Source organism: Abramis brama (genome assembly GCF_963993115.1).
Source record: "Abramis brama genome assembly, chromosome: 12".
Classification (NCBI taxonomy): domain Eukaryota; kingdom Metazoa; phylum Chordata; class Actinopteri; order Cypriniformes; family Leuciscidae; genus Abramis; species Abramis brama.
In genome coordinates, this window is record NC_139974.1 from 36,677,498 (window position 1) to 36,704,828 (window position 27,331).

At 35.4% G+C, this 27,331-nt stretch overlaps 2 protein-coding genes across 4 annotated transcripts in view; one reads left to right on the forward strand and one right to left on the reverse strand.

Annotated features, from left to right (window-relative positions):
- Nucleotides 1-207: 207 nt before the first annotated feature.
- pdk4 (pyruvate dehydrogenase kinase, isozyme 4) lies at nt 208-15,805 on the reverse strand. Its single transcript, XM_084131101.1, has 11 exons — nt 15,219-15,805; nt 14,314-14,455; nt 10,471-10,542; nt 9,671-9,855; nt 8,642-8,731; nt 8,456-8,533; nt 6,780-6,856; nt 5,725-5,823; nt 2,860-2,970; nt 2,497-2,610; nt 208-1,346 (listed from the first exon to the last, which is right to left on the reverse strand). The coding sequence occupies exons 1-11, from the start codon at nt 15,334-15,336 to the stop codon at nt 1,203-1,205; spliced, it is 1,230 nt and encodes a 409-aa protein (XP_083987227.1). The 5' UTR covers nt 15,337-15,805; the 3' UTR covers nt 208-1,202.
- Nucleotides 15,806-17,228: 1,423 nt separating this feature from the next.
- The window catches only part of dync1i1a (dynein cytoplasmic 1 intermediate chain 1a), a 71,112-nt gene continuing 61,009 nt past the window's right edge, over nt 17,229-27,331 (forward strand). For 2 of the 3 annotated variants that reach the window (XM_084131107.1, XM_084131108.1), the window contains exons 1-4: nt 17,345-17,481; nt 18,488-18,604; nt 18,697-18,811; nt 19,323-19,410. In XM_084131107.1, coding sequence (XP_083987233.1) covers nt 18,497-18,604; nt 18,697-18,811; nt 19,323-19,410 — 311 coding nt within the window. In that variant the 5' untranslated portion in view covers nt 17,345-17,481; nt 18,488-18,496. Of the gene's footprint in view, nt 17,482-18,487; nt 18,605-18,696; nt 18,812-19,322; nt 19,411-27,331 lie in introns of all 3 variants that reach the window. The other variant, XM_084131106.1, reaches the window with a different exon arrangement.

Sequence of the window (27,331 nt, forward strand, 5' to 3'; positions counted from 1 at the left end):
TCATACAGGTCCTTCGCATTGCTTTCAAAAAGCCAACTTTACAAATATTACAGTGAAATTAAAACAGAACAACAATAAAAACAAAATGAACTGATAAAAAAAAACTAGAAAGGCAAATCTGCACAATCCTGAGAAAATTCTTTCAACAATATCTTTCATTTATACGCAAATGAACATAAAAATATTGCCTCTTCAGTGTTTTCATGCTAAAAAAAAAAAAAAAAAAAAAAAAACTACTCTAGTGCTACATGTCATTTTTGTTCATACAGTATACCTGAAATGTTCAGCCAGAAGCTGTTGTCACAAAGAACATAAATTATTGTGGTCATAAAAAGCTTCACACGTAACAAAGATCAACATCTAGCCAGTTTTAAATAAATCAACACTATAGTTACTAACCTGGGCCCAAACTTACTTTGTCGGTTCCTTGTGACAACTCAATCTTTTATTTATTTATTTTCATTATATTAATGTCAGTGGAGTAACTTGGATGTCATCATGACAACTTTTGTTGTTACTTTGAAAATGAATTTTTAAATATATGTTTATGAAATGATCTGGCCTTAATGTTAGCACCACATTTTTACATTTAAAACTAAAAGGATTGTTAGACAGTAGGTCCAACTGTTACAGGAACATTTCAAGCTCACAATCAAGCAATACACAACTACGGTCATTCTAACATTTGCATTGTGAATGCATTTTCTACCAAGGAAATAAATAAAGCCTTGGTTACTTGTGTTCTTGCTAGAGATACATGCTATAAAACTCACACAAAGCTGGTAACTTGGCCCCACTGACTAAAACACCAGTTCACATCCTCTAAAACACACTTACAGAATCAGTTCAAATCCGTGGTAATGTGTAGAAATCAACATGTTCAAACAACCAGTCCGCTTCAGTACATTCAACTGAAGTCTCTGACACAGAAGAGTTAACATGTTGTACCGTGTCCTGTGAAACTATACGAGTTAGCACTGCAAATGAAGTGTGTGGTGTATTATAAGCAATGTGAGATGTGGAAGACAAAAATACCCTTGTTATTCAGACTGTAACATTCATATGAAGACCATTATCAACCCTTTGATAATTCCATAAATCTGAAATAGCTAAAAATAGTCACATACATAGTTAGCTAAAATAACTCAAGGGCTCCACTATAGTTCAGTCCTTATGGTTATCATATGAGCTTCTTCTCCCTCTCAAACACTGTACTCGTACTTTCCCAGTTTCTTGGGTTCGCTGCTCGGGATGCACCAGTCATCCGCCTCCGTGCTTGTTTGATAATGCCGTAAGGCTGACTTGTTGAACACAGGAAGCCTCTCTATTGATTCAGTGGATAAAGCCTGCAGAGGGTCAAAGAGACGAAATAGACAGTGAATTGAACGTTTTTAATATATTCATGAATTTTAGAAGAATTTCAGCCAAATTCTAAATTGCGGTCTGTCACATTTACTGTTGTTCTACGAATTTTTGTGGGCGAAATCCAGTCATTTCAATAGGAGTCCACATGATTGGGAGTTTCCTGAAGGATTTCCTGACAGATTTTGTGACTGGTTTTAGTTGGTCGCACGGATTCGCCAACGGACCTCGTTTAATCTGTGACCGCAACATTTCTGTGTACCTTAAAAAGGACCTATTATACCCTTTTTCAAAGTCTTGATTTTGTTTTTGGGTTCTACTAGAATAGATTTTCATGCTTGATTATTCAAAAAACGCATAATGTTTCACATATCTGACATTGTTGCAGCTCCTCTCTTCCCAGTCTATCAGTAACGCTCTGTTTAGTTCCTGTCTCTATGAAGCCCCTCCTTCTGAAAAGCGCAATGAGCTCTGATTGGTCAGCTGGACCAGTGTGTTGTGATTGGTCAACCACTTTCAGCGTGTTTCGGAAATGTCACGAGTTTCAACACACTACTAACTAACTCAACCAACCCTTTTTTCATTAATTATTTAAATAAGGAATATTGTGACGTGTTTGTTCCCGGAAGAAAACTCAAGACTACAATGGAGGCGTTTCAGGGAGTTCAGAAACACTGACACTGATATAGAGAATAACTCACTTTGGAGTGACTTTGTGCTTTGTAACTTTGCAGACATTTTTTTATGCTCAAACTGCATCAATACGCACTAAAGAAAGCATAATAGTTCCTCTTTTAAAGGTATAGTCCACCCAAAAATGAAAATTCTGTCATGAATCCTGTGGAACACAAAAATATATATTTTTTTAAGAATGTTGGTAACCAAACAGTTTCCCATTGACTTCCACTACTCAATAGGAACCAAAACTGTTTGGTTACCAACATTCTTCAAAATATCTTCTTTTGTGTTGTGCAGAAGAAAGAAAGTTATTCAGGTTTGAAACGACATGAGGGTGAGTAAATGATGGCAGAATTTTCACCTTTAACATAGTCACAAATTTTGGGGGCAGTTTTGCGGTCACGGATTAAACAAGGTCCAATGAATCGAACCTTTAATGCAGCATTGTACGTGTACCTTTAGGTATATGACTGCAGATGTGCCGTATCCCTCCATAGAGTAGAGCTGCAGATCTCCCTGGAAGTACTTGGCATAAAGGCGGGAAATAGGAAGACCGTAGCCAAAACCAGCCTGCAAAGAATACGAGCCATAGTGAGTGTGTGAGAAAAAGAGAAAACATTACAACTGCATTACAATACTAATCTGGTGTAAACAACAGACTGAACTGTTAGTAATTCTGCTAATTTATAAATCTGTAAGCTCACAGCTCACAGAAAACATGACTGTGGATCAAAGTTTTACCATGTGGTAACATTGCACAACAAAGACTATCTGCATACAGCGTGCTGAAATAGACAACCATGTTACCGCGGCTCTTACCAGGGGGGCATTGCGAGTGTCTTCAGTCACAGGACTCGGTGCAGTTGAATACATGTAACTAAAAAGCCTATCGATTTTCCTCAAAGGAACCCCACCTCCTCTGTCAGACATCTAAAATAACACAAGAGTCATTACAAAACATGTTTTGACCCTCACTGCTCTTGCCAGCATGTTGTGAGTTTAAACAGAAATAAAATATTCAACTTTTGATGAACCGTTAAAGGGTTAGTTCACCCAAAAATGAAAATCCTGTCAGTAATTACTCACCCTTATGAGGGTGAGTAATTACTGACAGAATTTTTGGCTGAACTATCCCTTTAATCTGTGAGTCTAAAGCCCCGTTCACACCGCTAGCGACTTTGTAGCTGTATGTCACTAGTCTCTGTACTGTGACGCTTGTTGTTCCTAGTGCTGTCGCTCTATTGTTATTGGTAGACTGCACATCATGGCCATATTTTTAGAAAGTGCAATTAAAAATGATATAATTCCCATAAAACCAATCTGACTAGGAATTAGACTGAAAAGAATTAAAAGTAGCATAGTTGAGCCCTGATAGGGGGAACAGACTTCGACATAAGACCTGGGGCCGGCTGCATAAACTGCTTAGACTAGTCATAAAAGTCAGTCATCCAATTTTTTCTTCAAGATTGGTCCTAACTTTTTAGAATCAGTTACTTAAAAACCAGGGTTTCCGTTGTCCGGTAATTGCCGGACATTGGCCGGGAAAAAAATGAAATGTCCGACAAAATTAAATCTCTCCGGTCAAATTGTCCGATTAAAATTGCCTAATCCCGCCCCCCAACACAATCTGAATTTGAGAATAAGCCTAAAATGTATAAAGCAAAAATAGCCTACACCGACCTTTGGCTATGTTATGAAGGAACAGGCTCTACCGTTTGAAAGTTATTAAACATTATTACATGTCTTGGTTGAATTCCAATGTGGAATGCGGTCTGTTATTTCTTGATATCAGACCGCTGCGAAGCACTAGCGGCACCAGGATTTTGATTGTTGGTGGGCCTCCAGAAAACTGGATGGGCCAGTTAAAATAAGCCAAAAAATTTAAAATAAATAAAAACGGGTTCTCCTTCATCTCCATTTCAGCGCTTTTCTGTGGCACTGAGGACAGCGACTCAGTAGCCTACCTGAATTTAATGCGTAATTAGCATAGGTAAAAAAAAAAAAAAAAACTTAAACAGGATTTTTTTGTTGCTTTTTTAATACAATTACAATTTCATTTAATTTATTGTTTAATAAAATTATAGACTTATTATTTTTAGTTTATTAACAGCAACAACAGCTGTAAAGATGAAGTTGATGATTGCCATCTCCTTATGAACGCGCCTATAGAGAGAAATGCACATCATGGATTACATAATCAGAGAGTAGCCTATTTCTTTTCGTTTTAAATTGTTAAAAAGACATTTCAAGCTTTCTTAAGATATATTTCATGTCTGTGAGGCCTACGCTGAGTTTCGTTAAATTAGGATGAGATGCGCTCCAGTTCACGAGCAATGCAGTGACCGCGCGGGCGCCTCCATGATTAGGCCTATCGTCTGCTATATTTGCTGCTTATTTATTAAATCCAGGCAATTGGTTGATAAAAAAAATGATTAAAATTAAGATACAATTTATACAAAAAAAGTCTTTCTACAAAACAAAACTTAATTAAGTGGTCAAAATCATGTCTGACCCACGCCATGTCTCTCGATATATTGCGCATCCTATCTTACTCGTGCGTAAATGAGTTTCATCGAGTAAATGAGAGTAAATGAGCTTATTTAATGGCTACAACACGTATAGTAGACCTAGACTCTCTATTTGTACAAATTGCTGCACATTCATTTTATTCTGAATTTTGCACACATAAGTTGAAAGGCATTTGTTTGTGCATGCATAGCAAAACATATCTGCAACATTTATCAAGTTCACTGATAATTATGCGTGCATTTATTAATTATTATCTTAATGAATAATGAAACAAGGACGAACCATATAAACTGCGTTGTTTGTTTAGAATGGAATGGATCGCAAATAGATCCGAATGAAGAAACGTACAAAACCATAGTAGAAAATGTGTCTCGAGTGTTCCTGCAGAGAGGGCGTTCTCGCTGCAGAATCGGATCAAGACGAAGCAGCGAAGTCGCCTTGCGGAGAACAAGGTTACGCGGCTTATGCGCATTGCAAGTTGTGGAGAGACACTGGGAAGAACAATAGGCTTCAGATATTTTATGTGGGGAAGGGGGATTGGTTTGTTAAACTATGAATGTGAAACCATAGTAAAAACAATTGACGTTGATTGACGCCAGTCGGACGTTCATGTTTTTTTTCCGTCTATTTGAAAGTAATAATAAACTTTATTATTAATAAATAATAATAAACATGTTGCATTCTATACGGCCTGATTATGTCATTTTTTAAGTTACATAGCCTGCCTCCAGTTTTCCTCAACTTGACTAATTAAGAGGCGATATTTGACCGGCATATCATCAAAATGTCCGGAAAACGAAACTTCTGCCGGTCACTTTGACTGGCACCATTTTTTTCTAGCGGAAACTCTGTTAAAAACGTAGATCGGTTTATATTTGAATCAGGAAAGTAAGACTTGACTAATTTCTAGACAAATTAGTTCTTAAGACACCGTTGAGATGGTGATGTGTGAGCTCCACTAACAGTCTTCGCTCCTATTGGTTGTCCCTCGCAAAATACACTGCTTATTTGCATAAAGTTAAACTTCTGAACTTTGTTGCTTGACAGGTCTACATTCTGTCACCAATGGCCACTGTCACTCGTGTCGCAAGCTCTAACGGGATCATGTCGTTGGCGGTGTGAATGGGGCTTGAGTGTTTGTCAAAGAAAGCTCACCTTGATGGTCAGATCTTCTTTTCCAAGAGAAACTCTCACTTTGATTGGTGGGAGATGTAGGCTGGTCTCATGGGTTTCAATAGTTGCTCTCATTGCATTCTGTTATGGAGAAACAACTTTATTATCTTCATATGCATGATGGCCATGTCATTCCAAACCCGATGGACTTTCTTTGTTCCATGGAACACAAAAGGAGATGTTTAGCTGAATGTTCATGCTGCTCTTTTCCATATAGTGATGTTCAGTGTTGGGTTTAATGCATTACTAAGTAATAAAATGCTGTAATTTAATGACTTTTCCCTAGAAAAAGTAAAGGATTACTCTTAATTTTTCTGTAATTTAATTACAGTTACTTCTGATGTAATTGCATTAATTACAGTAAAGACAATAGAACAATTATATATAAAACAGTGGATTTAACATCCATCTAATGTTAAAATGTATGTTAAGAATGTAACCTTCTACCTTTAAATACTTGATCAGTTCAAGAATAATTTATGCAAATTTACATTACTTATTTGAAAGAATTAAAAGAGCAGTTTCATGCCTATCTTTGTATTGTTTAACGGGTGAAGGTTGATATGTGATTTAGAAAGTAATAAGTAATACAATACTTTTTTAGAGAGAGAGAGTAATAAGTACAGTAATCTGATTACACTGTTGAAGATGTAATTAATTACTTCTTTAGAGTAACTTACCCAACACTGGTGATGTTATATAGGCATCATTTTCTGTCAAGCCCAAAAAAGCACCATAAAAATAGTCCATACAACTTGTGTGCCATATTCCAAGTCTTTTTGATAAATTTGGATCAGGAATGGACCTAAATTTAAGTCATTAGTCTTAAATCTCATTTGCGCTTGTAGATATTCTTGTTTTGTAACCACCAATATATTTTGTAAAACCTTTCATTTTGTGTTCTGCAGAAGAAAGAAAGTTATACAGGTTTGGGACGACATGAGGGTGAGTAAATGATGACAGAATTTTCTGCTCTTGTGTTTATATAAGACTATAATTGTGTGTGGGCTACAGCTACAATAAAGTGATTCAAGTACCTTGAAGAGCTCAAAGAGCATGTGGTACAGATGAGAAGGCACATAAACTATATGTATAGGGTCATTGGGTCCTTTAACTGCAATAACAACAGATATATTGATTCAGTAACAGTAGTGTAAACCAGAAAGCGAGGCCATAGCATGCTATCCCACATGAACTTATAATTTTAAGAATGCATTGAAGAAATCAACATTGGCATGCTGCCCAAAACAGTCAGCTATGAAGCACATGATAGAGGTTATGCTGGCTAATTTGTTACTATGTGTTGATAAAACAGGTGACCAGCTGCAACGGTGGTCACTCAACCTTGTAGGTTCTCTTTGCTTGACAAAATAATACACTGCTATTTACATGACTAGAAGATAAACCGTGAGATCATGCCAACTTTTTGCCAATGTGTAACTAAGTATACAGCGCAAATCATATCATCCAAAATATTTCTCCATAGACACACAGCGATAAGATAATAAAGCACTATTTCTGTCTACGATTAGGCGATTCAAGAACTTACTCAATGTTTTGCATATTAGCTTACTTTTCTTATCAAATTCAAATACACTACACTATTATTGATATACACTATATTGAATTTTTAAGCAAATTCAAATACTCTACACTATTATTTCTTACTATCTTAAATTTTGCTGTACATATAAATGTACATTACAGTTGCACTACTTTTTTTCTTCTTGTTAGAAAAAGCAGTCGAACAACAGGAGAGAACATCAGTCTGTGAGTGTTAGATTTTAGCGTGGCTCTTTTTTGCTAGGAATCTCTATTCTAAAAATAAATAAAATAATTATTAACATTTACTGCGTTAGATTAAACTGAGAAGGGTCATAGCACTTGCATATTGTTGTCCTACTGTTAGTTTAACTGCTTCTATTGTTCTCATTTGTAAGTCACTTTGGATAAAAGCATCTGCTAAATGAATAAATGTAAATGTAAATGTACTTTTCAAAAGGACTCGGTAAGATTTTTCGCCCATCAAGCCTGCATTTAATTGATCAAAAATGCATTAAAAAACAGCATTATCATAATATTAGTATATTTTAAAATGTAATTTATTCCTGTGATCAAAGCTGAATTTTCAGCATCATTACTCCAGTCTTCAGTGTCACATGATCCTTCAGAAATAATTATAATATGCTGATTTGCTGCTCAAGAAACATTTCTGATTATTATCAATGTTAAAAACAGTTGTGCTGCTTCATATTTTTGTAGGAACGGCTACATTTTTTCAGGATACTTTGATGAATAGAAAGTTCAAAAGAACAGCATTTATTTGAAATAGAATTTTTTGTAAGATTATAAATGTCTTTAGTGTCACTTAATGCGTCCTTGCTAAAAATAAAATTTAAAAAAACTTACTGATCTCAAATTTTTAAAGGGTAGTGTATTTTTTTTTAGGGCAAAGTTGAATTGCTTGATTGATTAGCATTATTGCACACTAAAGAGTCCAGGCATGTTTTATAGCATACAGGACAAGAATGTGGCATTTTACAGCATACCCATAATCCCCACCCAGCACATTCTTTTGGCACCATCCCACAATGTCAAACAACTCAAATCTATAGAATCAGCTATGTTGTAAATAACATTGCAGAGTTCAGCTCAGGACTCATCATGCACAGAGCACACAAAGACTGTAAAGTTTGAGAAAGCTCTCACTCACAGTTCACTTGTTTGATTTCCACTTCGGGAGAAGTCAAGTAGTACTGATCACACAGCAACTTGGCACTTTCATAGGCATCTAGAGAGGGAAAGAGCGAGACACAACTTGGGTCGGCCAGTGTAGGACATGCAATGTCAATTTCACTTGCAGTTTAGTAGTGAAAAAACATGAAACATGGTTAATTACCTTTTACAACCTCCACAGCATCACAATTTGGGTCGATACTGCCTATGTGTTTGGGGTGGGCTGGATTGGTGCTTCCATCAAAGATTAACGCTAAAATGAACACACATTTTAAGTACATTTTCTTTGCAGGGATGCATGATAGGGTACTACATCAGTTATAAGCTAATATTAATGATTCTTAACTAACTGTATTGTGGAGCTAAACTGGATCTAAACTACCATGCAAAAGTTTGGGGTCAGAAAGAGTTATATTAGAATAAAAAATATTTCTATTTCAAATAAATGCTGTTTCTTTGATCATTTGAAAAAATTATCATGGTTTCCAAAACACTTGGAACACACAACTGTTTTTAACATTGATACAAAGAAGAAATGTTTCTTGAGCAGCAAATCATCATATTAGAATGATTTCTGAAGGATCATGTGACACTGACGAGTGGAGTAATGATGCTGAATAAATGGTATTTTAAAATGTATTCAAATGTAAAAGTTATTTTAAATTGTAATAATATTTAATAATATTACTGTTTTTACTATATCAGTATCAGCAAATGAAATGCAGCCATGGTGAACATAAGAGACTTCTTTAAAAAACATGAAAAAAAATCTTACTGACCCCAAACTTTTGAACGGTAGTGTACATCTGTCAATATTTTATTTAACTGTGCATGCTTATTTCCCCCATTTAGTTTGCCATCATCTAAAAAAAAGTGAACCTATAAAAACATTAATGTTTTAATAACATTGTTAAAAGAATCTTTAGCAGAACTCAAAATGAATATCAATTTTTCATTCTGGACATTATAATGTTGCAATGCCTAAATTCACTTGAAGTATTTAAAATGATCATATTGTTTACCACATAAATAGTACAGAATTTTAAAATAGATTGTCTATTTATCAGTTATGCAGCTACAGTACAATGTACATTACATTATCAGCAGATTTCGATTATTGTCTATTGTTTCAGCTAAGACAGAAATATCCATTGTACTGGCCAGGGCTTTAGGAAACATCCTGAACTCTTACTGTGCTGATTCATCAGCATGCGTGTGGAGATGCGGCTCATGTAGAAGCGGTCCAAGAAATACTGGACGTTCTGATTGGTCACAGGATCCACGCCAAAGGCCTCCTTGTACTCCAGCACTCCCTGTGCCATGGTGGGCACCACATTATTATGCCTGTTCCTGACATTGATCAGCGTTTCTGTGAATCTAAGAGACATGCCATCCAGTTAAGAGGTCATTAAAGCAGGCTGCAGCCAAGTTAAACATGAGATAAACTTGTGTAAGATTCACTATTATGCCCTTTTACAAAAAAAAAAAAAGTTGTTTTTGGGGTCTACTAAAATAAGTTTTCATGCTTTAATGTAAAAAAAACAAACATATTTGACCGTGTACACTGTTTAGTTCCTGTCTTTATGAAGCCCCTCCTTTCAAAAAGTGCAATGTGCTCTGATTGGTCGATTGGATCAGTGTCTTGTGATTGGTCAACAACTTTAAGAGTGTTTGGGGAAATGTCACCTTACCCTTACCATAACCGCAACACACTACTAACGCAACTCAGTCAGGTTTGCTTATGCATTGGCCAGGAATTATTTAAATGAGGAATATTGTGACGTGTTCGTTCCCGGAAGAAAACTCAAGACTAATCAAGGCGTTTCAGGGAGTTCAGAAACAGTCACACTGATATAGAGAATAACTCTCTTTGGAGTGACTTTGTGCTTTGCAACTTTGCACACATTTTACATGTGCAAACAGCAACATTACACACGAAAGAAAGCTGCAAATGTAAAAAGCATGATAGGTACTCTTTAATATTGGACTTACTTAGTCAGGATTTTTTTATCCTCAGGGTCTTTCTCCAAAAAGTCAACAAGCTCCATCAGACTCTGCGCATACCTGTCGTTAAGAGTAAACAAACAGTCAGGGTTTATATTTAGACTCAATTCATTGGGTTATAATAAGAGGCATAAAGTATGAACTATAATACAATTTTTCCAAATAAATCGACATCGAATCAAATCACACTGAGATCAGAATCACATTGAATTGAGAACTTGTGAATCAGAATCAAATTGAATTGTGAGATCTGTATCAATACCCAGCCCTATTTGAAACACAACCATAATGCACTGCACACATTAAGTAATTCTGTGTGTTCTTTCCTTTGTACAACAAAGCCAATATAGTAATTTGTCTGAGTGGCTGAAGGAAGCTGTATAGCACTGATGGGTATTTACTCTAACCACTGATCGCTTCTTTACGAAACCTGAATGGTGAATAAAGGATAATTTAAAGGTTAGAGTAAATGGGAGACATGCTGCACTGGGAACAACTGTCATGTGACACAGTGGACATACTGTACAGGCTACCATCCACCTGAAAGACAGTGTTGTGTGTCAAAGAGGACTTGTTTACATTTCAGACCTTTAGGAAGGTTACAGTGCACACTTGTTTGTGTTCAGTGTCTCATGATATTCGACACTGCATAACATTTCCATGAACACATCTGAAAGTTACATTTAGCTCCGGTTTTGATCTCAGCGTGAGTCACAGATTCTACAGTCGTGAGGACAAGGACTCTGAAGCACATAAGACTTTAAAATTCAAGTTATAAAAATATTATATAATATTAATGCATTACATAATTTGTACGAAAATAAAAAATGTAAGAAAAGAATAAATTCAAAAATTATAAAAAAACCCATATAATAACAATAATAATAATTTATATATAAAAATTCATTTAAATTTATATAAATAAATGTATTTATAATGATAAAAAAATAATATATAATAATTATAATTATAATATATAATATATTTTTTGTTAAAAATTCTTTTTTTTCAGGCAGAGAGAAAACTTGAAGTATAATGCAGAGTAAATGTCATAATTTTAGCTTGTTTGTATTTTGCATGTCCTCTGTGTCATGTGTAGTTTTCTTTTTTTCTTCTTTTTTTAATAAGAGGCATAAAAATTAAATAAAAAGTACTAAAATAAAAAAGAATAAATTGAAAAAATTAAATAATAATAAAATAATTTATATAAATAATAAAAAAAAATAAAAAAAAATTGTTGATAATTTCTGAATTACTTTCTGAATGTTTGCTTGTTTGTGATTCGCCTGTCCCCCGGTGTCACGTATAGTTTTCGTCTTAAAAAATGTAGCCTCTAAAAAAAAATTCAGCAAAGTAAGCAGAAACATAGAGTTTACATAATACCCATAATCACATAATTTTCAAAGCATTCCAGTTGACTTGTTGAACACAAAGCCTCTGCCAAACCTTTTAAGACCAAAGGGCAATAACAGCTCAATTTGAGTTTATAAATCATTCTGTCCTTTCAGAACTTGTTAAACAAGTTCTGTTCATAAACTGAAAAACTTCCCATGCCGAACAACATATTTAAATAAAAGTCCTTGTTGTTTTCCTTATTTTCAGAACTGTCAGCAAATTAAATACATCTGTTACCCATGATTTGCTTTTTTTGATTTAAAATGAACTTATGGTCAATTGCTTTTAATAGAGAACACTTGAGTGACAGGAAAGTTTACGGGAAAGGGATCAGGACGTGACAAAGGTCAGACTCCGACCCACATCCTCGTGAGAACAACAACTCCTGCTACCAGTACCTGCTGCGCTGCATGCATACAGTATTTTTATTATCTTCAAAATGGCATACACCTAAAAAACTTGTTTCTAATATTCTAAATGATTTATGTTAAGCTAACTATGAAAGATTGTTACTTGCCTGCCTGTGTCAACTGACTTCTTTATGGTGTAAATGATGTTAACGCTAATGTTGTCATGATGTAAACAACACTAATAACTTTGACCTCAGGTTCAAATTTCTGAAGCATTATATATCTGTGTGCTTGTTAGATAAACAGAAATATTGTCTGGAAACAAATTACCATCCAACCTGAACTATCCAAGCTTGATAGAATAGCAGCTAAATACTAAAAACTGCTGACGAAGGTTGGTGACATCCTGCAATTTTGCTAAGAGGTATAAACAATGTGCTGAATCGACACTTCATACCGACACAACTACATGTCCAACAGCAATATACTTCATAGAAACGTACCATCACTCCCTAATGGAGTGCAACAGCACCCGCCCACTTTATCAGCAGCGCTGGTTACAGAAGTATTTTTTCCATTCATTTCTCTCATAAGAATTTAAAAAACATCTTTGTTAAAGCATTCGTGAATCGTATTGGAATTCGTATTTGAAAATTAGAAAATTATAATAATTATAATAGTGAGGGAAAGAACTACAATCCCATGAAGCATTGCGAACTGTATAATCGAATTATAAACGATGGAGAAATGTTAAACTATGCACTTAATTTTTTTTATTTTATATATATATATATATATATATATATATATATATATATATATATATATATATATATATGAACTAACGAGATATTTTCTCGCATTTTGCTTGTCGTGACTCTCTGATTGGTGCAATTTTCTGAACAGCATCATGGGTAATGTATTCCGCTATTAAACATGATTATTTTAAAAAATAAAGTTGAAATAATGCAGACTGACGGCTTCAACAGAAGCCAATACCATCGATTAACAACCTTGTAGCTCAAAGTAGGGTTATTTTTAAAGGTTAATAAGTTATTGTTAAAAAGATTAATTTATTCAGTCTGGAGCTGACCTATTCTTGATCATCATGAACAATGAGCACTAAAAACAAACAAAAAAGTCAAGTCCTTTTAGCCTGTTGACTTTATTTTAAGGTGTCATTGTTATAGTGTAATTATATATTTAAGTACTGAGTAATAATAATAAGCAACTAAATGTACTTACTATAGAGTTAGGGTAGGATTAGGGTTTGGTTGAGGGCTATTTGCATGTAATTATGCATAATTTACTGTTATTACTATGTTAAGTACATGTTACATATGTAACAAGGACACTGTAAAATAAAGTGTTACCGATTTAAGTAAACAAAATTAACTTTGGTACTTTTTAAACTCAATATGCTGTTATGATATTCCATATAAAAGTCTAGTGCTGTGTCTAAAACCGCGTACTGTCTTACATTTGAACTTACTTTGCAACCATTAAAAAAGTACACTCTATAGTATTAATATGGGTAGTATGACTGAAATACGGACATACTGTACTTCATCCGCCATGTTGTCATTATCAGGTCACATGCGTCAGTTTCACTTCCATTCATATATCCCCTCCCGAGGCCTCATGGGATAGTAAAGTGTCCTTAGATTTTGATTATTTTGCCGTACTGTTTTACGCATACTATATAGTAGGGAAGTATTCGATTTCGGACACAGCATATTTGACTTGACTTTAAAAAAAATAATTGAGTTTTAGTAAGATGAGAAATCTGTCATCATCACCCCTCAAACTACAATTTAATGTCTTGATTAAATGTGCAATTGTATGTGCTCTGCAACTTTAAAGATCCTTTTCTAAAATAATTCACTGTCACTTCTCTTAAGTTATGTGCAGCAGTGCATTATAGGTCATATATGTCATGTGCAGCAGTGCATTATAGGTCATATATGTCATATGAGTTGTAAACAGTTAACAGAAAGTCTACAGTAGTTTACATTAGGCTGGGATTCATCACACTGGTCGCATTCGGAGCACATGTCCCTGCACGATGTACAGTGATGGACCTCACCAGCTTTGAAGAAGCTTCAGTGAAGGAGTGCCGAGCAGTTTGTCTGGGAGGAAGTCTATCTCCTTCATGATGTTGGCTAACCGGACGGGAAGTTCTTGCCTCAAAAACATAAAGGAGGTCTTCTCACAGGCATTGGCAGATCCTGCGAGCAAGACAGGACTGTTAGTAAGAATTTCACTCTTGATATACAGTCCGATATACAAGTCCAATATTTTGGCTTGAGACATTAGTTTGAACATTAACAATGCTTGGTTGCTAAGAATCAATTCTTAACTCATCATAAAGATGATTAATGTGATATATATATATATATATATATATACATACAGTTATTAAAACAACAAAAATGGTTAATATTATTTTTTATATATCTCCCAACAACAAACAAGATTGTTTATGTGTTGTCAACTACCAAATAATTGAGAAAGGTTGCGTCTCAAAACCTAGTGAGCTGCCTATATAGACAGCCACATTCAGGTGAAGTATGCATTTATGATGCACACAATGCTGTATATGCAAGTAGGCTGTTCAAAAAAAAAGTACCATGGATATACCATGCTACACTTATGGTAATACTGTGGTATTTGTATATGTTATATAGCACGCAAACCTCCATAGAATCCCCATAATACCATGTTATAATGCCATACCATGAACTTTTTTGTTAGTATTTTACTATGAGGATACCATGGGGCAGTTATACTTTTATAGGCTATAGACCATGCATAGTACTGAATGATTTCCCATATTTATTTACTACGGTATTTACATTGTGTCCTTATAATAGGCTACTGTCAAAATGTCATGGTACTTTTTGTTAGTGCGCTCACTAGGTTTTCGGACACACACCACCACCACAATGAGCTGGACCCATTAGATCCATTTCAAACAGGTAAACAACTTACCAAAGTCAATGAACTGCTTCATTGACAGCGGGGACGGAGAGAACTTGGAAAATCTGTCCACCTGTTTAGGTATGTTCAGCTTTGAGCTGTTCTTCAGCATGATCTGGGCGAACTTCATGATGGTCTTCAAGTGAAATCCGCAGATATTGAAACGTTCTCGCCGAGTTATTGTTGTCCTGGTCTCTCATCAGACGCAGTTCGCAAAGTTTGACATTCTAGCACAGCCTTACTTCATCGTAAAAATGAAGATCTCCGCAGAAATCCGGTGTGATCGGATGGAAGAGTCCTCCTGAATGGCTCTAATTTGGTTTAATTTGTCATTGAGTCAAAATAACTGGCCAGCACAAGGTACAAAACAGGGTACAAACATAACAAGAGAGGGAGGGGAGAGGGGAGACTCTTACTCCACTCAGCATAGATGTAATATAATAGAATTTAAACCCACATATCAAGCTATTTCGTTCCATTCTTATCTGGAGCTAGAAAGTAATCATGTGATTATACAGATTATATAAAGAGACGTACTGTATGATTTTTATCATATGCTGTTCCTGGCGCAGGCAACAGAAATGGGCACCGCTATCTACAAGCTGCAGATCTATATCGCCCTGATTGTTGACGCATGCGCACAGCGGATGTAGAGTAAAGGTCTTTATGAGTGTGGCTGAGACACATTTCAGTGGTGTTGTACAGTATGTTCCCCATCCTCTATGACTGAGAGGACAAATCACTTACTGTAACCGTAAATTGTTTCCTTAATTACACAATTTAATACAATATAATAAGGACATTTTTCGTGATAAAAGGTTAGTTCACCAAAAAAAAAAAAAAATTTCTGTCATTAATTACTCACCCTCATTTCGTTCCAAACCCGTAAGACTTTCATTAATCTTCGGAACACAAATTAAGATATTTTTTTTATGAAATCTAAGAGATTTCTGTCCCTCCATTGACAGCTACGCAACTGTACTTTGACGCTTCTAAAAGTTCATAAAGAGATCGTAAAACTATTTCAATGTCAGTAGTATTTATGTTAATGGAATGAATGTCAATTGCTGTTACTTGCAAAATGTTAATATATATTTTTTTAAATAATTAAAAAAGATCGTAAAAATAATCCAAATTAATTGAGCGGTTAAGTCCAAATTTTCTGAAGAGACTCGATCGCTTAATATGATGAACAGGTTTAATTTAGGCTTTTATTCACGTTTAAACATTGATCAGCGAACATAAACAGAAGCTCAACCGATCTGTTGAATCAAAAAGAAAGAATATAGGCCTACTACATTATTATTCCTGTAGTGACCAATTTTTAAAATGTGTGAAATCGCTTTTTGGAATGACCATTTACATTTTAGGCACGTTTAGGCTGTCAGACCATCTTGAAGCTCAGTCTAAACAAGCAAACCATCTTTAGGCTGATTTAAGATATTTTTAGCAGGGTGCAGAATGACAGGAGGATGAACTACCTTGCTCATTTGGACTATGGCTCCATCTAGTGGTGTTTAACGATCGAAACCAACACTGTATTTTCATGTTCAGATTTCATAATGATTGTTGGATGAGTGATTTAGCTAAACTGATTTATTTACAAATTTTTTTATTTACACATTTTTGAATTCCTTTCTGATTAAAATAAAATTAAACCACTTTAAAATTAGCCATGCTCATTAGATGGTCTCTATTCTGGTTTTAAAGGGGTTCACTTTAAAAACAAAACAAAAGCTGAGCTAAGATGAGCGCCATGGTGAGAGAGACCCAGCTAAAACCAAAAGATAAGACCAGTTAACCATTTCAGGCTGGTTCAAGCTGGGTATTTTTTTCTCAGCAAGGGTAATGGAGTTAGATTGTGATTATTGTTTTTTGGTTAACGTGGTTCGACAGTGACCGACAGTGGAAAAGCGGCTAATGTTTACATTTGTCCGTCAATGCAATATAACATCCGCTAGATGGCGCTGTTGTCTTGTATTCATTTATTTCTATATTAACAGTATTTGGAAGGGGGGGGTAAAGCGAGGTGGGATCTGTTAGTTATCTCGAGGTAGCAAGGCGGTGTTTGAGCATCTGCCTCCTCTGATAAAATGTAGGCCATTATTAGCCTTAAATTTTGCCAACAGCATCGCTGCATGTCTAAATGATCGTACCATATAATCTCAGACATGTTTTAAATCAAGAGTCGTATTGAATCAGCTGGTGGCAGATTGTGTACATCAGCAGTGATACAGCATATTTACAGTGGACAGCAGCATCCACACTGGAGCAGGTAGGACGTGTCACACACACCGGGTGCATGTTTCTCATGCTCGCATATCTGTGAGGTTTCATGCGTGTGTTTTGTTGAAATGGCGCGCTGTGTTTCATGCTTTATGCTGGATGACTTCATAATCGCATATGGATTATGACGTCATTGTGCTTTTGGTACCCAATGTTAGCAATAGCCACACTGACATCATTTGCACATTCAAATGTATCATTGTGACATTTGTGAAGTATAACTGGATTTTCAATAATAGCTTATTCTGTAAGTCTCTGTATTGCGTATATGCGTCTATAAAGACAGCAAAATTAGCATTATGATAAATGATATTCAACCTAATGTGGCATCCATTTACAACTGTCTCTGGACCTTCTGAATACCACCTGTCCCCATCATAAATGTGACGTTTGCATGCAAATTTGCATTAAAAATATATGTTTTAATGCATTTTTTTTGATTTTTTCAAATGATCTCATGTATATCCCCCTAATGTATTTCCTTTTTTGTTTGTTTTGTGCCATTTATGTGGTTGTAATTACACTTTAATAAAGTTTTTTTTCTTCCACATTTGATATTGTTTTGTTTTTATTACCACTCCATTTCATCATATTTATGCATTTATCATTTGTTAAAGCTTAGACTTTAATCAATAATTATATTAAGAATTATTATTCATAGCTCCTATATATACAGTCATCTGCCACACCCTATAAACAATAGTAGGCCTATTTATTTTATTCTATGTTATTTGTGCTGTTACATGATCAAATGAATGCCTCATAAATACTTAAAATTAGTTTTCTCATGAATTTATTATATTACAAGGATAATCCTGTTGAAAACACAAATGGGCCTTCAAATTGTAACTGTAATTTTCACTGCAGGAGTGAATGCTTAACAATTGCCTTTACTGAACAAAGAGTCTAAAAATAGTTCTACTACTGTAGTCTCCATACGGCCCTGCTTACACTGGGACAAAACTGTGGGTCTGTGGTGTGTAATTATTTTGTAGCAGGACAAAATGGCTGATAAGAGCGACCTAAAAGCCGAACTCGAGCGCAAGAAACAGCGCCTTGCTCAAATCAGAGAGGAAAAAAAGAGAAAGGAGGAAGAAAAAAAGAAGAAAGAGGTGAGATGACATTTTAATGAGACTCATTCAGAATGTGTGAACGTAACATGAATATCTGCCTACTGTATGTGTGCATTTGCAAACGTGAGCAGTCAGAGACTCAACAGAAAGCGGAAGCTGTTCCTGAGGACTCAGATTTGGACCGCAAGCGCAGGGAGACGGAGGCCCTCCTCCAGAGCATTGGAATCTCACCCGAACCTCCATTAGGTACAGTACACAGACCACTGGACCGCACTGAAATATACATCTCACTCAACAATGCCTGGCATCAGAACGTTGCCTTTTTACCTTTGCCAAGATCAGGCTGTTATATTCTGGTTTCGCTTCATGGCTTTGAATGGGACTACATCCAAATCCCTTATTCTTTGGGCTTTCCACAGTCTTTTTGCCTCTTGGATTTTGCCCTTTTTACTACACTGTAGTCTACTCTACTCTAGGCTTTAACAAAGACACTACCTAATGCAAACATGAGGAAACTAAGACCCAAATTAAACTCACAATAGTGTTGGTTTTGTGAGTGGTTGTAATCCCTTTCTCTGCTTCTATCGCCATCTAGTGCAGAGCCTTGTACATTACAAACATCGGCTCCATTCTCGCATTGCCTTTTTAAATGAAATCTAATTGTGCATTGACTTTAGTTCAGTAGCCTATACATTTTCCAACTTTGTTTACATTTTTTTATAAAGGAATATTTAATAACATTTTTGTCTCTACACAGTGCCGACACCAATGTCTCCATCAAAGTCTATGAGCACACCCAGCGAGACGGGCAGCCAGGACTCTGTGGATGGAGCGGCAGCTGGCAGGTATTTCTCCAATATTAATATATATATATATATATATATATATATATATATATATATATATATATATGTATATATAATATAAAGACCATTTATCTAGACATAAACATTTTTACAGTATTTGAGAAACAAACTAAGTTTCTCCTGTAAAAATGTCTTTTTTAGTAACAATTTGTTTTTAATATTATTTAATATTAATTTTATTTTTCATTATTTATATACACTACTGTTCAAAAGTTTGGGTTTGGTAAATTTTGTTATTGTTTTTGAAAGAAGTCACCAAGTTTATTTAATAAAAAATACAGTAAAAACACTATTATTGTGAAATAGTATTACAATTTAAAATAACTGTTTTTTTTGGGGGGTTTTTTCAAATATAATTTATTCCTGTGATGGCAAATTTTCAGCATCGTTGCTCCAGTCTTCAGTGTCTCATGATCCTTTAGAAATCTTTCTAATATGCTGATTTGCTGCTCAAGAAATATTTCTTATTACTATCTAAGTTGATTAATATTTTTTCAGGATTCTTTGATGGATATAAAGTTAAAAGGAACAGCTTTTATTAGAAATTGTACATTTATGTAACAATGTAAAAGTCTTTATTGTCATTTAAAAAAAAAATCTATTTAATGTGTCCTTGCTGAAAAAAAATATTATTTTTTTAAAAAACCTTACTGACCCCAAAATTTTGAGCGAGTATAAATTTAAAAACTATATTTATACACACAGTATATAGTATAATTTGTATATACATATATATATATATACACACAGTATATAGTATAATTTGTATTCTGTATAATTGTTTATATATTTTATAATAATCGTATTAGATTAGAAGACTAGAAGCGTTTTAATGTTAATAGCTTGTGTTTACGTAGTTATGATGTAACACGAGTGTGACTGATAGTCATGTTTCTCTGTCTTTTTATATGGGATCAACAGATATAGGTAAGAATCACTGTCTGTGGTTCCTGTAGTGTGTTTCTTAGTGCTCATTTCTGATTTTCCACTTCACCCGTCAGCCTGTCTCAAGGACAAGGTATAAAACCTAGAGTTTATGAGACTGCATGATCAATTTAATGGGCATCTAGAAATGATAATCAACCAGAGATCTGCCTGTAAGAGAAATTTTTGTAAGATAAGATGATCGATTTTGACCATAAAACATAAAAAATAACAGCCAAGAGTGTATCAGTGTCGGTAGCAGTGAGGGTTGTTAACAGGCTCATTTTCTTCCTCTGAAATCTAGACAGATAGCTGCAGTCATGTGGAAAGGGAAAGGTTGATTGATTCTGGCCTGTAATTAAGCCTGCGTAATGCAGACGTGCAGCACATGACACATGATGTGTGCGTTTGTCCCTGTCATCGCTCCCTGCAGGGGGTTTCGGCTAACAGTCTCTGGACTGAAGTCAAATTTACAAGACTTCATTTTCAGAAATACAGGACCATTGCCTCGTGATAGCATGATAGTCACATAGGTTTTTGTGAGTTGTTTTTGCTCCGAGGTCAGGACTGTGTGTTGTAACGGTGTCCCGCTCAAGGTCAGTTCACTCAAAGAACTAACTATTACGATAAGTATATGTGACCCTGGATCACAAAACCAGCCACAAGTAGCACGGGTATATTTGTGGCAATAGCCAACAATACATTGTATGGGTCAAAATTATCGATGTTTATTTTGTGCCAAAAATCATTAGGATATTAAGTAAAGATCATGTTCCATGAAGATATTTTTTTAAATTTCCTACTGTAGGGGGAGAGTGGGGTGAGTTGTGCCACTTTTTACTCAAAGTGACTTTAAAGTGAGGCCATGGCAGTAATGCCTTCAACTTAAGGATGTACATATATTTCAGGATGTGGTGCATCCCTGAGAACAATAACTTTGGATCTGAAATAAATTGTTTCAGAAATATAGCTCTTGGAAAAAAAGTGGTCTCATGGCACAACTTGCCCCTGGTGCGGGGGAAGTTGTGCCTTTGGGGGAATACAATGGGGGTAAATTGTGCCAGTGATTTCTGAAGTAAAACAAAACATTTTAATGTTATGAACCGTAATGCTATATGAAAGCAAGATCAATTCAATACAAAATTACTCATTTAAGGTTTATTTAGATATTGTCACCCTGGAATACCATAGCATGCGTTTTTCCTACTATGGTCAATTGCATAGGGATTTTGTATTGAACATAACTCTGGATCACAGTGTCATAGAGACAAGGGGGCGGGCTCATTTTACTCAGACGACCAATAAGTCTCTCAGGATCATTGTGAAGCAATCAAGCTACGCCCTAGCAACCATTTAGAGCACCATAGCAACACAATATATGATATTTGTGAATCATTTCAGGCAAAAAGGCTTTGGCAATAGATGCCTGTTGACAGTGCTGTTTGTCAGTTATGTAACATATAAGAATAAAGTGACTAGGCTCATTTCTAAACATCCTATTGTGACATAGGCCACTTAAAAACGGAATAAAACTTCTCTTTAATAACATAGTGCAAACTCAAAACTGAAATCAGTGTTAGCTAAATTAAACAAATAGCAGGCAGGCCCAAGTAAAACAATGATGAGGCATGCCCATCTCCTCACTTCTCAAGATTATCCCCTGTGAGTATGTAGGTCTAGGTGGTCTGGATCTGGCACAACTTACCCCATGCCCTTTGGCACAAATCACCCCAGACCCACAAGTTTGAAAAACTAGCATGATCCAGCAGTTAAGAGCTAACATCATGCTAACTGTATAGACTCATTGTGTAGCCTACTAAAGCACTAAAACATGTGTGAAATGTTTTCAAACTTGTCTATAATTGTTCAGACACTACAATCAAAAAACCTTAATCATAGAAATTTTACTTTGAAAGGGAAAAAACAGTTTTTTGCACTAAAAAATGCTTAACTCTCATGCCATGTGTCTCTCTTCTTTGGAGGACGAGTAAAAGTGATTGCTTTTCAAAATGATGTGGTCACATGACCAATTTCTTCTATGGTTTTCCAGAAACAAGGGTGGAACTACTTCCCCCCCTGGCACAAATCACCCCACTCTCCCCCTAAATATAAAACATTTATTTTTGTGAGTGAATGCAGTACAATCACGAACATAAATGGAAAACTTTAAAGGCGATTTTTCTCAATGTTTCGATTTTTTTTTAGATTTCAAATTTGTGTCTCGGCCAAAAATTGTCCTATCCTAACAACCACACATCAATGGAAAGCTTATTTATTCAGCTTTCATGTGATGTTTAAATCTCAATTTAAAAAAATTGACCCCATGTGACTTGTTTTGTGGTCCAGGGTCTCATATACCGGAAGTTGATAGACGCCATCTTGTGCACGGAGTCTATTAGCTTCCACTCCAGCGGACTATATGTTGTTGTGTTTATTCGAAGCACGCGCTCTTTATTCCTCTGACGCTTTTAATGCTCGAGCTCTTGAGGCAGAATGGATTCCGATTGGCTGTCCGCTATGGAGGGCATTTTCTGCCAAATTTAAATAAATAAATTAAATGATTACAATGAAAATTAAAACCAGATTAACGATTTCATTACAGAAAACAGTACGCAAAATATGTGACAAAATTGAGAATGAAATTAAATGATTTCATTTTCACAGCATTATCCCTGTCAAATTGAAAAATAAAATGCAATTGGTGATTTCACATTTCATTTTCACTACAGTCTCGAGGCAAGACTGCCAATATTAAAATGAAAAGCCAAACGTGAAAAAGAAACTACAAATGCAGTTTTTACAATGCTCTTTAGTAATGCTCACGCAATAATAGTGACACAATTCAAATACAAATGTAAATTTTCGTTTTCATTTTAATTCCTCTTTTATTTCACAGTTTTCATTTTCGTTTTCATTTTCAAAGACAACCTGCATGCAAATTCTATGTTAATGAGTGGGTGTGGCTTATTCTAGTAACAGCGCTAGAGGCACGCCTTCTGTAAAGCGAAGTTGTCGACGTCCCGTGTGCATGAGTTGAATGTGTGAAACTAAATTATTTAAATAATATAGTAATCGAGACGACGAGATATGGCGAAATCTGTTAGTGAGCTTTTGCGGGAAGCTGCCGCAGCATTAGAACATGGAAACAACCAGCTGACCATGTTAGTTATGATGTTAGACTCAGACTAGACCATAATCGACGATGAGGTTCATTCATGTATTAGGCTGTTTTGGAAATTCAACTATTTGGGTGTACAAAGGTCTTAGTAACACAATTTCTACAACAATTATAGCCAGACATTAATACCCACTAGCTTTAACCGAGAACCTCGGAAAATGTTTCATATTCGCGTCGTGCCTAACAACGCCCTTCAGCCGTGACTTATTCAGATACAGCACTAGCCTGTATCTGTCCGCTGTTTAACTGTTAGGCTACGTGTCTTTTGGTTATTTTAAGTTTGTGTACAAAAATAATCACAATGCTGATTTTCATTTCCAGTAACAACTTCTGGATGAGACCGAGAAAGCGAGTGTACCTGCATTTACAGTAGGCTAGATATTTCCTTCAGGTCAGTCCTATATTCATAATAAAAATCCGTTTGAATACCCGGTGTGATATCTTGTAGGCTACTTTTAACAGTTAATAGGGTTTGTCCGTGCCTATAGTCATGTCATTTGCGTCTTTCTTCTCCGTGATCACAAGTTTGAGTCATTTAAAAAGTCTTCTCTACTGACTGACTGACTCACTCATTAAGACAGTCTTTGTCTCCATCTAATGGAGAAATAATGTAACTTCTTCTGTTGCAAATGGTCAGGGACTATTTTTTTTTTCTCCAGCGGAAGGAATTGGCTTTTAGTGATTCATTTTACTTCATGAAAGTTGCATATATATATTATGTTTCGGGATTAATATTTGTATTGCGTGGTAACCGTTTTATAAAAGCAATAAGGTAGGCTACTCTAGGCTAGTGCTGTATCTGAATAAGTCACGGCTGAAGGGCGTTGTTAGGCACGACGCGAATGAAACATTGGCCGAGGTTCTCGGTTAAAGCCAGTGGGTATTAATGTCTGGCTATAATTGTTGTAGAAATTGTGTTACTAAGACTTCTGTACACCCAAATAGTTGAATTTCCAAAACAGCCTAATACATGAATGAACCTCATCGTCGATTATGGTCTAGTCTGAGTCTAACATCATAACTAACATGGTCAGGCTGGTTGTTTTCATGTTCTAATGCTGCGGCAGCTTCCCGCAAAAGCTCACTAACAGATTTCGCCATATCTCGTCGTCTCGATTACAATATAATCACATTTAAATAATTTTGTTTCACACATTAAACTCATGCTGGACGTCGATGACTTAGCTTTACAGAAGGCGTGTCTCAGCGCCGTTACTAGAATAAGCCACACCCACTCATTAACATAGAATTTGCATGCAGGTTGTCTTTGAAAATGAAAACGAAAATGAAAACTGTGAAATAAAAGAGGAATTAAAATGAAAACGAAAATTTACATTTGTATTTGAATTGTGTCACTATTATTGCGTGAGCGTTACTAAAGAGCATTGTAAAAACTGCATTTGTAGTTTCTTTTTCACGTTTGGCTTTTCATTTTAATATTGGCAGTCTTGCCTCGAGACTGTAGTGAAAATGAAATGTGAAATCACCAATTGCATTTTATTTTTCAATTTGACAGGGATAATGCTGTGAAAATGAAATAATTTAATTTCATTCTCAATTTTGTCACATATTTTGCGTACTGTTTTCTGTAATGAAATCGTTAATCTGGTTTTAATTTTCATTTTAATCATTTAATTTATTTATTTAAATTTGGCAGAAAATGCCCTCCATAGTCCGCTAGAGCTGCACGATTAATCATTAAAAGACCGCGATCTCATTCAAACACCCACGCGATCTTATTCCTAAATAACAACGGTTCGTCTATGTCTAATAATAACATTTGACAAGTACGATCACAGCAAACGTTGAAATCTGCTTTGGCGCCGCTACCGCTGAGCCAGAGAGAGCCGAAGCCATAGATATGAAACAGCTTAACAAACAGTGTTTTAAACCACACAGTAGGCTATCAGTAGGCTGTCACAGACACAGTACTGGGATTAAAGTTTATAGGTCGGATATAAACACTTATAGCGTTTAAAACAGTGTAAATCACATTTTGAAAGTAACTTGACGCTTAAATAAAGATTGTATCAATTCCATCGTTACACCAGTAGGTGGCGACAAGTTACTTGTATATGTATATTGTATATTGCTGAATTCCGCATACTAGTATACTTATTCTCTTGCTACTTTTACCAGAATTTTCTATGACAGAAGAAGTCAAGGTTAATTAAAAACGCCTGCTAACGCTGACCAGTGGCCGTTTAAAAAAAAAAAGGATGTCAATGGAGGAGAGGCTTCACTACGCTGAAAATGGTTTATCATTAAATGAATCGATAGCCCTTCGGCTAATCTTTAACATTAATCTTAAACATTCGTTTTGGATTTATCTCATTTTAGAGTTTACACCGGAAAAAAATGCTGTTTTATAAGAGAAGTCACAGACAATTGCTCAACATGTATGATTCAGTTTACGGCACTTCTCATTCATTTCTTTGGTATCCACAAATTCAATTTCAAACAGTCAGATTCCTCCTGTAATGAAAGAAGTGAAGTCTTTATGAGTGAGTCATTGAATCATTCAAACGTCATGAACTTTCGTTCATCTTCGGAACACAAAAGATCTTTTTGATGAAATCAAAAACTTTATTTCCCTACATTGAAAGCTACGCAACTACCACTTTAAGACTAAATTAAATCTGTTCATCATATAAAGCAGTTGAGTCTATTCAGAAAACTTGGACTTCATTTTTGGGTGAACTATCCCTTTAAGTGTTTCCATCTACAACTCTTACTCTCCACCAGTGGCATTATAAGAACAAAAAGGTACACACACAATGAAAGGTATGCATCCAAACAAAACCGTAACCCAGAATCTCATGAACCCCTTTGGAGGGGTTGTGTTCGCTCCGCTATTAAAGTCAGCGCACACTGCATTTCATTGGCAGTTGAAAAAAGCAGAGTAGTTTAGGTCGTTCCCCCCGGTGTGACTGTCTGATGCCTGCTGTCACCTTGAGCCTTGACTTCAACAATTCCTCTTGCATGGTTAAATTGGAGCCATTTGCAATGATGGGAATGACAATATGGTTTTTTAAATGTCATCACTGGTAAAACAGAGTGTCAATTTGACACGCTACCTCTCTGACTGTGTTAGTTTAGTGTGGAAAAAAATAATAGGTATGTTTGAGACTTGTACTGAAGGTTGTGGAAAAAAGTTTACAAGGTCAACACGATTACTTGTTCCTTTATAGGAAAAAATATTCACGCTTTGCCTACAGGTTTTGTGGGTTCTGCTTTTATAGAATAGGCCTATAAATACAGAATATATTCTGGCCACCAACCAAAACATGTCATGTATGAAATGTTTGGTTTATATATGTCTGTCTTAATGTACAGTATATCTCACTCTGTGAAACATATACTGTTTTTGTGTTTTTTTATCTTTCTAGTTAGCTTAATATTGAGCTTATGAACATAGCCTTTACAAAAAAGTATTGTCTGTGGCATTACTATGGCACACTAATAATATCAGATGATACTGTAAATTAGGCACTAAGCAATAGATTATATTCACACTAAGTGAAAAAAGCAGTATTTTCTTTGCAATAAGTGTAGATGCATTAATATACTTAATATTGTAGCGTCAGAAAGACTTAGTGACTGTTATCATATTCTCCAATAATTTAACATCAGTTTAACCTTCTACCGTATCATACATGCCAGTTCTACCATCTATCCTTTGTAAAAGTGCATAAACATGAGTATCTTATATGTACATGACGCTTAAACCTCCTTAGCATTGCTTTGAACTGCATCCCTGTGTTGATTTGATTGGTCCTTTCACACTGCTCTCCTGGC